At 40.2% G+C, this 13,029-nt stretch overlaps 2 protein-coding genes across 5 annotated transcripts; one reads left to right on the top strand and one right to left on the bottom strand.

Moving 5' to 3' along the window:
* Positions 1-9: 9 nt before the first annotated feature.
* On the top strand, positions 10-7,829 carry mbd4 (methyl-CpG binding domain protein 4). Of its 4 annotated transcripts, XM_016676500.1 has the most exons (13): positions 11-107; positions 257-461; positions 1,260-1,984; positions 2,997-3,062; positions 3,173-3,307; positions 3,385-3,534; positions 3,606-3,709; positions 3,801-4,511; positions 5,314-5,432; positions 5,551-5,678; positions 5,798-5,857; positions 5,939-6,128; positions 6,261-7,829. In XM_016676500.1, the coding sequence occupies exons 2-8, from the start codon at positions 355-357 to the stop codon at positions 3,873-3,875; spliced, it is 1,362 nt and encodes a 453-aa protein (XP_016531986.1). In that variant the 5' UTR covers positions 11-107; positions 257-354; the 3' UTR covers positions 3,876-4,511; positions 5,314-5,432; positions 5,551-5,678; positions 5,798-5,857; positions 5,939-6,128; positions 6,261-7,829. The 4 variants fall into 4 exon arrangements, with proteins under 4 accessions (XP_007562400.1, XP_016531986.1, XP_007562399.1 ...); XM_007562338.2 differs by having other exon boundaries at positions 10-107; positions 1,260-1,822; positions 5,551-5,857; XM_007562337.2 differs by having other exon boundaries at positions 5,551-5,857.
* creld1b (cysteine-rich with EGF-like domains 1b) lies at positions 7,549-13,029 on the bottom strand. Its single transcript, XM_007562341.2, has 11 exons — positions 12,746-13,029; positions 11,269-11,389; positions 11,085-11,167; positions 10,782-10,892; positions 10,509-10,600; positions 10,189-10,368; positions 9,992-10,087; positions 9,805-9,888; positions 9,256-9,351; positions 9,031-9,171; positions 7,549-8,562 (listed from the first exon to the last, which is right to left on the bottom strand). The coding sequence occupies exons 2-11, from the start codon at positions 11,383-11,385 to the stop codon at positions 8,342-8,344; spliced, it is 1,221 nt and encodes a 406-aa protein (XP_007562403.1). The 5' UTR covers positions 11,386-11,389; positions 12,746-13,029; the 3' UTR covers positions 7,549-8,341.

Genomic DNA, 13,029 nt, shown 5'->3' on the forward strand with positions numbered 1-13,029 from the left:
GAACTGCTTCCGAGTTTCTGCACATGCTCAGTTCCGCTCCACTGTTGACAGAACAAAACTTGGTTTGGACCGCTGTGCTCCATAGCAAAATAAATTTGATGAATTCGGTAGGTGTAATTCGCTAATTTGATTGTGATTTACTCTCTTCGCTTGCTGTTGCATAAAAATAATGGGGGGAGGGGAATGGCGCTTCTTCTGTGTTGCACGGTGGATTTTTTTTTCACAGCAAACTGTGTCTGCTGTCATTTTACTGTAGACATTTGAGAGGACAGGGTGAAAACTGGTCTGAGCTGCGTCCTTGAATCTGAGCTTCCTCTCACCAACGGTGAAAATGAGCTGGAAATCAGCTTAGACATGGAGGTCGAGAGTAACAAGGAAGCACTACCACATGGATGGGTTAGAGAAGTGAGGCAGAGAAAAGCTGGCAAGACTGCAGGAAAACTGGACGTGTACATAATAAGGTGATTCGATGTTTGTTTGTTTGTTTGTTTGTTTCCCCAAGTCACTTTACATATCAAAAAGTTAATTAAAAAGAAATGGACAAGAAAATGGGTATAGAGACCTTGGTGGACAACGTACTTTGTTGCATGGTGTAGAAACGCTTTGAATGTAAACAAAGCAAAGGAGATGATAGTGGATTTAGCAGGAACAGGGTTAGGTCAAACGGTGCTTGGTGGTGAATGAGTATAAATATCTAAGTATTCACCTGGACAACAGACTGGACTTGAGCCTTAACAGTTAAGTCGTCTACAAGAAGGGACAGCTGAGTAGACTTTGCATCTCGGAGAAGTTTAGGTCCTTCTATGTGTACTGCCAGATGCTACATATCTTCTATAAGTCTGTTGTTGAGAGTGTCTCTTCTGTCATCATCTGTTGGGGCAGCAGAACCAGGGACCTAAAAAAAAAAAAAAGTTAAAGATGGTTGGTCCTGGGATCTGCAGTGGAATTATCATAGAAAGATTCTTCATAAAATGAACATTAAGGAGAACCCTGAGTATCCTCTTCATCAGACTGACATACAACATTGTCAGTCAGAGACGTCCTCAGATCCACTGTAATACAGAACACTACAAGAGATTCTTTCTTCCCACAGCCAGTTACAAAAACATTTCATTTTCTTTTGGAGTAATAATAAAGAACTTTTGAAGTGAAATTAATTAAAAGGTGTCCAGCAGACAGTTACTGAAGGAGGCTAAACTTAATTTATTTACATGCACATGGCTAATCAATGACTAATCTTTTTTGTTTGTTTGTTTCAGTCCCAGTGGGCAGAGGTTCCGATCTAAGTCATCCTTGCATGATTATCTGTTAAAAAATGGAGGAGAGAACCTGGACATAAACCTGTTTGATTTCACCTCATCCAAAACTAAGTTCACCAGCTCTGAAACAGATCATTCCAAAGAAACGCAAGAGAAATGGACGAAAAAGCAAGCAAATGGACAGCAGGATAAAACAGGTGGAAAAGTGAAATCTGCCAGACATGAATCTAAAAACAGCTTTTCCTCTACCAGATGTAAAGTCAGGAAGAGCAAGGTAACACCTGCTGTTGAGGATACTAAAAGTAATACTTTGCAAGAGGACATAGCTGAGGAGGCTGAGCAGATTAGCTCACAAGCTGCATCTTCATCAGACTTGGCGGATGATGATTATACACCCCAGAGCCCCCGGAGGGTGGGACTGTTGAGGGAGAAAATTCTGAGACTGGCTCCTTCCAGTGATCAACAAAACACCTTCCTTCCAGCTCCCAGGAATCAACCGGCAAACGCGCCGCCTTCGGTCCCGACTCTGAATGTTGAAGCTGCCACTGAGAGCGAGAATGAAAGTGAGAACGTGGCAAACACAGATGTTGCACAGCCTCACAGCAAAGATGACAACAAGTCTAATTCAGAGGTAGTGGATAATGCTGACAGTCACAGTCACAGAGAGGAGGTGTTATCTGACAACAGTGGTGGAAGCTGCACACCAGTTAGAGATTCTCATAATAGTAAGTAGGAGCTACACGGTCTGACAGCGAAGAAAAGTTTGTAATCAAGACTTTTTTTTCCATTTAGTTTTTAGCTAAACTTGTATGCTGTAAACCATAAACTTTTTTCAATTATGTTTTCTAAATATGTCCAGCTTGAGCATTCTCCAGCTACAATTGCATGTCAAGAGAGGTATAAGAAAATAACTGAAACATCAGTGATTTGATGGCACTTCATGAAGAAAATCATCTTATTTATTTACATGACTTTACAGCAAAAGCAAAAGCTCTGTCAGGTTAAAATGTGATTCAGAGGAGTAAAGTTGACCATTTGTAGCACATTACAAAAGTCATCATATGTTTCGAACTGTAGTGCATTTCATTGGGATTTTGTGTGATAGAGAAAATCCCAATAAAATGGGATTTACACGTTACACCAAGTAACGTGTAAAATTGCAAAACGGAAACAAAATGATGCATGATTGGTGGTAGAATCACAGCATGGGAAGGTTTTTCTTAAGGAGCAACACGGTAGCTGGTTAGAGTTTACTGAAGGATTGGAGGAGCTAAACAACAGAAAACTGACAACAAATGCATTTCACGGTTTTCAACTTTTACTCCACAGCCGTGCCCTGCTTTGTGTTGGTCTGACTTTAAGACAAAAGATGGCTATAAAATATAAATATATTGAAGAATGTGGTTAAAAAAAGTTCAGGCTGTGTGAATACTTTTGCAAGGCCTTGTATCTCATTAGCTGTTTAATGGAAGCCCAAGCATTACTTTACATTATGCTAATTACAAGGTCAAACACAAGTGTGCTTTGTCACAGCAAATTACAGTTAAATCCTTTAATAGGGTGTGTACACCCTGCGTTTCTGTCGAGCTTAAAATTCAGAATTTTAGTAATGCTTTTATGACAACTTAATTCTAGTCTGTGAGAGCCCTAAAAATCATATTTGCGTTCATTAAAACCTCAAGGATATTAAAATGACAGACATTATGATCTATTTAACACTTTCCTGTGTTCTCATAGGATCCAAGAATGTGGAGAGCAGGCGGAAAACAAGCCCTTATTTCAGTGCGAAATGTCTCAAAGATGGTAATGTTTATTGGGTTAACTTGTGCACAGTTGTTATCAGGCTTTACTCGTCCTAATATCTGAGATATCGTTTGTGTTTTTAGAGAACTGTTCTCTGTGTTTGTGCTCAGGACTCAGCCCACCCAGGAGGAAATCTCTCAGAAAATGGACACCTCCCCGGTCTCCCTTCAACCTCATACAGGAAACCCTTTTCCATGACCCCTGGAAGCTCCTGGTGGCCACTATTTTTCTGAATAAGACAAGTGGTAAAGTCCCACATTTCTGCAGCCTGAGTCAATCTGCAGTAAAAAAAAACTGGTATTTCACTAGTTCTCCATTACAGGGAAAATGGCCATTCCGGTGCTTTGGGTGTTCTTTGAGCGCTACCCATCTGCAGAGGTGACCCGGGAGGCCGACTGGAAGCCCATGTCTGAACTCATGAAGCCACTTGGGCTCTATGAGCTTCGAGCCAAAACAATCATCCGCTTCTCCGGTGAGGATATTAGACTTCTGCCGGATAACTTTTGCCTAGGAAGAAAACTAACTGTGTTTTCTCCTGATTAGATGAGTTTTTAAATAAACAGTGGCGCTACCCTATTGAGTTGCACGGTATTGGCAAGTACGGGAACGACTCCTACAGGATCTTCTGTGTTGAAGAGTGGAGGCAGGTGAATGAACTCAACTCCCGAGCTATTTTAAGTTATTTCTAAGTCACAATTAAGCTAAATCAGGCAGATTATCTGTATTTTCCTGTTATAGGTGACTCCTGAAGATCACAAGTTAAATAAATACCATGCCTGGCTGTGGGAGAACCATAAAACGTTGGGAATATGAAGAATGTTCAACCTTGAGAAAGACTTTATCTTCGAGCAAGAAAATCTTCTATTCTACATAATCACGGACGTTATCTAGCCTGCAGCAGATCAAAACAATACACTTGCACTTTTAAATCTGGATCCCATAAAAATTATGCAGCAAAGGTTCAAATGTTTGCCCTTTAAAAAGTTTTATTTCTTGTTCAATAAAAGAGTTTTAGTCATTTTAACAGATGAAAGGATTCTCTTCCTTGTTTAGTTGAAATGTAGCTCACGCCTGGAAATGTTCTCAGTATTTATCTGGTTAGTTTGTTGCCACGTGCTAATAATCTTTCTCTTTTGAGTCTGCTGATGCTTGGCCACTCAGTCAGTGTTGCAGCTCTGTTTTATTAGAGGGGTGGGAAACTCGATTCCCAAGGAGACGGTTGCAAAAGCAAAACACTGACTGAATGCTCTGATTCATCTGGGTTTAATGTTTAACTGGGGCCATTACAGATATATGGAAAGCTCAGATTTTTATGTATTCTAATGTAAAAAGGACATTTGCTTTAAAAGATATATTATTTTAAGCTTTAGGAGTTTGGGATGTTTCGGCACACAAAGTCTGGACTCAGGAGTTCCAGCAGAAAAGAGCAAGACCTAAAGATGAGACTACGTAAGAAAACATTGTTTCATTTATTTCCTCTGTTTTTTATTTACAGGACTGGTGAAAAGTTTATCTCTACTTTAACATTTGCATATTATATTAACTTTCGCATCTTAATTCTGCTTTTTTTTTCAGGGTGGAAGGCTTGGATAATTAGCAATTAACATTTTTCAAAAAAAAAAACTTGGGACACTCAAATTTTATTAAAAGATTTCATGTTTGCATATAGACATACAACCAAATGTTTGGTTAAATATTCCAAGCAAGAGAAGTCACCTTGTGTGAGAAATCATGACTAGAGGTTATTGTAATGGCAAGGATTATCTAAATGAATTAATTTCATGCCACAGAACCAGATTTTATGAACAGTGTAGAAAGTTTCAAAGGGTCAAGGTTGGGCAAACTACTAGAATTTTATTTTGACTTTTTTAAATTCCAAAACCAGTTTTGTGTTGTGTTTTCACTGCAAAAAAGGCTTGGTGTTTTTTTTTTTTATTTTGTTTTGGGGTTTTTTTGGTTAAGCCAAGGTAATTGGTTGGATAACCAATTACCTTTCTTCTGATGGTGTGTGGGTCAAATGATTGAAACTTTGACACAAATAGCTCAAGGATTGGCTTGAAACTTTGACACAAATAGCTCAAGGATTGGCTTTAGAAATCCACAAAAGTATTTTCTTGTTTGATTTGTTTCCATCCTGAAGGATAAAACATTCAAATAAATCTTTAAAGCCGCCAAATGTATTAGTGTAATTATCATGGGGATTATTACATACATTTCTGTTTTGTTTTCTCTCTCTCTCTCTCTATTGCAGCACCTATCTCTATAGTAGCTTGACCCATTTATGTTTCTCAAGACACTCCAAGCTTTGCTGTGACTCCAATGACATTACCAGTTCTCCCAGACAATGGTAGTGTGCTAAAGAGCAGTCAGGTGAGGCGATTACCTGGTGTCGACCTGATGTGCGGTTGCTGTAGATGCATTAATAAATAATTAGACACAATAAATGCAAGTAAGTATAAAAGCACTAATGTATAAATCTGATTCGCAGAATATTCAGAGGTTGGATCCTTTGCACCCACCTTTGGTTAATAAACGCACCGTCAGTCTTGAAACATGCGCTGTTCACCATCATAACCACCAGAGGGCGCTGATCATGCAAAGAGGAGAGCATTTCAGGTGGAAAGAAAGACCTGAGATACACCCAGGAATAGCTTGACTTTTGTTTTGGTTGTACTGTTAAAAGAACAACAAAACAAGATGAAATCATGGTCACTGAGTTGAAGTTGTTGTGCCAGGTATCATCAGGTGTGGAGGAAACCATTTTATGGAACCATCAGTGAGAAAGAAGAGTACAGGTAAATCACTTCAGCTCTAGATTATCCTCTGACAAGGCCTCACCTTTGCACAAGACATTAATATGTGGTTTATTCTGACAGAAAGGAGATACGAGAGCAGCTAAAGAGGCAGATGGAGGAGAAGTGCGTGGAACTGAAGCTGCAGCTGGCTAGTAAAGTAAAAGAAGCAGAGCATCTCATCGCGGCGGACCGCCTCGCCCTGTCTAGTGAGAGACAGCAGCGAATTCAGCACACCAAAGCAATGACAGTCTACAGAGATGAGAACAAGAGGGTACGGTCCCAATCATGCATTATGCATCCATTACCAGTCCCGCTGCGTACTAAAATATGCTGAAAATGCTTCCTGGAGCATGTTTTGAGGTTACAGTAAAATGTCTCGTTTTTTTTTTTCTCTTTGTCTCAGTTGTACTTGTTTTGTGTGCAGCTAATGGAGCAGAGCAGGAGGGACAGAGCACTAACACATTCCCAGGAGGCTCTGAAAGAGAGAGAGCTGCTGCGACTCAACCCCATTAACTGGAGTGGAACACTGACATGACTCCAAGTAGCCAAAACCTGCAATTCAGGCTTCTTCTCAGCCACCGAGGAGCAAACCCTCAGTTTGAAATGAAAAAGAAAAAATAGTGATGGAAAACAGAAAGCATATTATGTGAAGGGGAAGAAACTTAAAATATGGGTGTAGTGTTTTGTTTTTTCAAATATATATATATATGGGGAAAAAATGTCTTGAGATGTAATTATAGCTTAGCTTATTAAAACTCAAAATTGTGTTTCTGGAATATTAAAAAAAACAATATGAAAACATTAAAAAAAACAAAGGTATATACGAGTACATGTCCAGTACCATACAAAATCTCAACACTTGATCAGGTTTCATTTTGTGTGAATTACTGCATCAAAGCAACGTGGCATGAAGACGATCAGGCTGCAGCAGAGCTGTAACGGAAGCCCAGGTTGCTTTAACAGCAAACTTAGCTTTTCTCCATTGTTGGGTCTGCTGTCTCTCTTCCTCCTTTTGATGCTCAAAAATTAAATCGGCATTTCCTTAAAGATCTCCCGGTGGATTTCTGCACCGACTTTGATCTAGAATACAACAAACACCAGCAAGATAACATGGCTCCCCAGACCAACACTGATAGGAAACTACTCACTGGACCTCAAGCCTGGGCCTTTCCATTCTACCTCTCAGACCTTATGTTTTTTTTTTTTTTTTTTTTTTTTTTCAAATGAAATGCAGGATTCAAAAAGAAAGGATTTGCAGCCATCTAGTCCTTTCTCTCCTAAAGTAAGAAGCTTCTGATGTCCTCGTCTTAGGAGTGGGTGCAGACAAGCAATGCAACAGCTGTGGCCCTGGTCCAGGATACATCAGTGTGAGAAATTCAGATTCCAGCTACAGTATGCTTCCATTGCTTTGTTTCAGGGCCATTTTCAACCATTGTTTTATCTTTCACACGACTTCTCATTAACATATCTGCCAACACCACTCTGAAGAATCAGTTTCTTTAATAAGGAGCTCTTGTGACTCATCCTCAGTGACGGCTTACTGGACTACAATCATGTCAGCAGTCATTGTTTTCGTCATGTGTTGAGCATAACATGACCATGTGTTGTTTTGCTGCATGGCAACAAATGCAATAAAACAAATGTTAATATTTCTAATATTAATCATTAGAAAACAACAGCTTTCTGATCTAAAAAGTAAAATCTCCTTTTATTGTAAAGCAAACACCTGTGGACGATTCCACTCCGGGTAAAGAAGGATCGATAATGGATCAGAGGTGTTGGCGTGATGGCTCTCCAAAATAATCTCTGAATTACAGCTGCATGTTTGCATTGATAATACAAACAACTAAATATTCACAAACATAAATATAGCTTTAAAAAAAACAGGCAACAGTAATTGGCTTGAGTCATCCAGATTACACTCACACACTCCTTTTACATTTAAATAAATAATCCAGCAGCTAAAAAAAAAGTAAAAACAATCATGCTAAAGTAAACAATAAATTAAAACAGTGCAGTACTTCTGATTTCAAATGAACATAACATGCATTGTGGCACACACATTCACAGAGGAAGAGGTATATAAAGTCATTCAGTGAAAAACAAAAAAAACTTGTGGTAGAAACCAACTCGGACTCTACTTAGGGTCAATCTGAGGGGACAGTGTTGAGGGGACAGTGTTGCCCATAGCTACCATCCGGAGTATAGCAGTAACCTGACACAGGCAAAGCTTATGGTAGGGAATGAAGTTCAGGTATCTTATATATCAGTGCAGTGTTGCTTCATTCATGACATCATTAGTCTTCACCTTTTCTTGCATAATCCTCTTCATCGGTTATACATTAATTAATCCAAGCCCTTGTAAATTACATGATTAATCCCTGAAAGGCTAGCATTGAAGATAACGTCCCACCATCGGTCAAGTCTTATTCACCTCTCCTGGCTGGCATCCCCAGGTCCCCCTTTGTTACATGTGAAGACAGCCTAACGTCCCTTCAGAAATCCATCCAGCATGTAGTCTCCCTTCTCTGTCAGCCAATATCCAGCCATAGCAGCCACTCCTCCAATAAAAATGGCCGTGAAGACCATGTCTCCCTTGGCTGCAAGTGTGGCGAGGGCGCAGATTATGACGCCGAAGAACATCTGCTGCAGCACAAGGACCTCGTCATCCGTCATGTCGTCAAACAGACCTTTCTCTGGGCCAGCTGAGGAGGCAAGACGAAAGCAAACTCAGATTTCAGAGTCCAAACTTCACCGAGATCTCCTTACGGATTGCTTTCCAACAATGAGGTCAACATTTGCTGCATAACTGATGCCGCTTTTACGCGCAATTTTCTTGCCAGTATTTCTCGCACAGAAACTTTAGATTTATACCGTACATTTCTCTTCAAATGTACAGACACAGTGCCTTCTATCCCTAAGAACTACAAACATCAACGTGTTTTAATTGTCACTCTCTATACGGCTCTGTTACCACCCCATGTTAAACTCCTTTTTTTTTTTTTTTAAATATGTAAATGGAAAAAATACTTAATGTACAAATCAGCTGTATTTAAACACAGCAGAAGGTATTAAACACTGGCAGCATCGATTCTAATCCAAACTATTCAGAGAGAATACAGACGGGAGACTATTTTGGGTTCGTACTGCTTTGCCTAAAACCCGATACTCACCAGGTGGCTTATTCTCCACACAAATGCTGTCTCTTCTGATGAATCCCTCAGCGCAGTCGCAGTGGAAGGAGCCCTCCTCGTTGATGCAGGCCTCGTTCAGTCCGGGGCACGCTATTGCGCGTTCGCTACATTCATCTATATCTGAGAGGGAACATGGCTGAATCCTCCACCAGGATAACCTTACGTGTTAAAAATTACACAGATAATTAATGACAGTTTGAATACCAAGACACTTGGCTCCTTTCAGTCTGTAGCCACGCGCACATTTCTTACAGCGAGCCGGACCGCTGCCCATGCAGCCCACACACGCCTGGTCACAGCCTGGACGCAAAGGTGAAACGGTCAGCATCACTACTGTCAATGTGATGCTCTGCCAGATAGCAGAGAAGCAACTGTCCACTGTGGTCAAGTTTGTAGTTTTCACAACCACCACAGTTCATGTTTCTTAAGTTTTCTTAAGAAAAATCAAAGTCTTTCGTTTTTGGTATGAATGCAAAAACAAACTCATCTTCAAGACAATAATACAAACAGCATTTCCTGACCAGTTATAGGATCTAGTAAATTACTTCAAATTGGTAATTGATGCACTAACTGACTTAATTTTCAAAAGCCTCACAGAGACTGAAAATGTTGCTATTTCCGCAACAATAAAGTTCACACCAACCAGTGTTGGTTTCAAACCATTCGGTCCCATGTCAGCGTGCATGCTGGCCAATTGAAACAACCAGGATGATTTTGTTTGATAGAGATCAATACATATTGAAGGAGCCGTACCTCTGCATTCATAGGATCCGTCTATGTTGTGACAGTAAGTGTTGGAAGGACAACGAGCCAGCTCTGTGCCGCACTCATCAATGTCTACAAGAGACGTGGTAAAAGTCACAGGAAGTGTATTCATCCAAATCTGCTAAAAAACAAACAAAAAAAAAAAACAAAACAAAACAACCAAATTCACACTCACCCACACACTTGTTGTCATGAAGGATCCACCCAGGTTTGCAGGCGAGGCACTTGTAGTCCTGTGGCCCTGAGCATTTCTTACAGGAGTGGTAGCACGCTAGACGTGGGCGAGAACCGTTAACATCAAACCAGCATCCGGTCCTGCTGAACACGACGGCGATTTAAAAACGTGCAAACAGCAGTAGGGAAATGTCGCACCTGAGCAAGCCCCTGCGCTGTCGTTGGAGCTCTTCTCCCGGAAGTAACCATCAGCGCAGCTCTGGCACAGCTGGCCCGAGTAACCCGGGTCGCAGACACACTCCCCATCTCCCAGACGAGTGCCCTCACCCTCACATCGGCCCAGACCTCCACACACACCTCCAGGTCCAGACGGGCACTCTTCAAATTAGCACGATTACAATGATCAGCTCTTTGCTTACATACTGCAGCAATGAAGGAAGTAAGCAAGGATGTAGACTCTGTTTCTTTTTTTTTTCTTTTTTTATTGTACTAACATGAAGTAACCTGCTTGTGCACACCTTTGCAGTCGGGTCCAAAGTGTCCAGGTGGGCAGCATAGTGTTAGCTGCTCAATGCAGAGCCACTCAAACAGATCCGGTGCCTCCTGCTGCCTGGAAAACAAACACAATGTTCAAACAGGCTCATGATAGCACAGCGTGAAGGCAGGTTTATAATGAAAAATAAAAAAAAAAACTTAATAATAATAAATAATCAATTTAATTTGTACTGCACTTTTCATTAGAAAAAATCTCAAAGTGCTTGTCTTTAACACTTGTTAAAGCTGTACTGCACCTGTGGAACCACCACGTCTCAACCTGGTCTTCTATCTGCTCCAGCAGACGGTTACATTCAAAATCTGTTTTCTCACAAGCGGCTTCGACGATCTCCAAAAGCCGAGTCTCGCTAAAACGAGGAGACGATGATTAGGCAGAGGTTGAACCACAGAAATATGCGAGTAATAAATACATGAAGAAGAAAAATTCAACATTTAAAACCAAAAAACATTCTAGGGAAAGTGTTGAATAATAGACAAAACGAATGTTAATTACAAATGGCCACAGTACCTCAAAGGTCAGCTGCAGAAACTACTCCTACCTGCGTGCGTACTTAGCCAGCTTCTCCTCCTCCCATGCAGTGTTGCCGCCACCAAAGTTCTTGTTTGCTGTTTTTTCTAATCCCTACACAAAAATGTAAATTTTTTAATCCTTCAGTTTGAAACAAAGAAATAAGAGCGCGATAAAAAGATGTCAAGTGAAAACTTGCAGTTTATCAGATTTACCTTAATGAAGCTTTCAGTGAGTTTTCTGCAGGTTTGGCATGGCGCCGTCTGGACTTTCTCCACAGAGAGCTCTGACAGAAGCACCAGAGCAGGCAGGAAAGGCCAGACTCCCCACATGATCCTTCAAAGGACAAACAGAAAATATGTGCTTCACCAGAACAGACAGACAGAGGGTCTCTAAAGTTTGAAGCAACACGTTGGTCTTCTAAAGTTCATCTGCACTGAGTGTAATTTTCTTTGCAGTTATTGATTTGAAAACTTCCCTAAAGCCTTAAAAGTTCCAAAAGCTGCTTGGTAAAACAGCCAACGTTATTCCATGTCTGAATAACTGCTTGCTGCTGATACAGTAGTGTTTCACTGCAACAAGCAACATCGTATTACTCTGATTTACCAAAATTCTTGTTGGCTTGATTCCTACATATGTATGTAGGAACATACATATGTATGTATGTTCCTACATACATACATGTATGTATATATACATGGTATAACGGCTTCAGAAAACTGAAGCCGTTATACCATGAGATCGAATTACATTTTGTGCCTCTATGCTCCTCGCATGCGAACGGAAACTGGAAAGAAAGCTTTCAGTTTCTCTCTCCTCTATGCTTGGAAAGCATTCCAATCTGAACTAAAACTGTCAGAACTTGTTTAAGTGAGATCTTCCGGATCCATCTTAAGAAACCGACAGCAGAAACTGCTCGTTTTAAATTGTTACAGTTTTATTTATTTTTAATTGCTACAGTAATAACTACCGTACTACATTTTATTAGTCAAATTGTTTGCACTTTGAATATTTTTAATGTTTGTTTCTGTTATTGTCCATTTGTCTTGTCCACTGCGACATTTCTGTTCTTGGTCAGGCCAACCTTTGCAGTTCTTGAGCTTAATGAGACTTAAATAATAATAAAAAATAATAATAATATACAGGTGGTCAATCTTGCCCAATAATATTCCATTGTAGCAGATAGGACTGCTCTTTGGATGAAATGCATGATTTGCCTGCTTGTATGTCTACTGTAACATTTAACGTACATGCTAATGAGAAAACAATAAATTAAAACAGTAATAGTAAACTTTCAAACAAGGGAGGACAAGCAATTAAAATACAATTTTAAGACAAGGTAAGGTACAATTAAAGATAACCCACTGAAATACTAGTACATCTCATAAATCAACATTTATCTTTTATATAAATCATATGTATGTAACATTCTGCACAGTAACGTAGTAATAAAAACAACAAAATAAGCTATTTATCCAGACTAAGATGCTCTGACTTCAACGTTAGCTGAGCAACATCAGCACCAGCTAGCAGCTAAGGTCAGCTAGCTGCTAGCATTAGTCAACCGTATTTATAAAAACTGCTCTTCTGGCCGCTACTTTATTTATTTGGAGGCACTATCCAATCATATGTATATATATCGCTTAATCGTTTTACCTCCATGTTTTTGCTTTGAGATTTTTATTTCTGTACCTCGTTATTAAACCACAACGTCTGCTGCACCACCGACAGATCGTCTCAGTCCCTGCTGGCTCACTGTCACCTGAAGCCGGCCAACTTCACATTTTAGGAATCCTCCTTTAACTTTTACTTTTCAGCCAAAGAATGTTTGGTTAACGCTGGAAATGCTCCTGCAGCAGCCGTGGTGCTGGACTGCAGTGGGACGGGCAGAGACTGCACTCCGTTGGGATGAATGAATGATTGGCTTCTAGCCTCTTCTGTGTTTTCCATGGAGCGGCTGCCACGCAGGATATGAC

The sequence above is a fragment of the Poecilia formosa genome, unplaced genomic scaffold (genome assembly GCF_000485575.1).
Source record: "Poecilia formosa unplaced genomic scaffold, Poecilia_formosa-5.1.2 Scaffold135, whole genome shotgun sequence".
Classification (NCBI taxonomy): Eukaryota; Metazoa; Chordata; class Actinopteri; order Cyprinodontiformes; family Poeciliidae; genus Poecilia; species Poecilia formosa.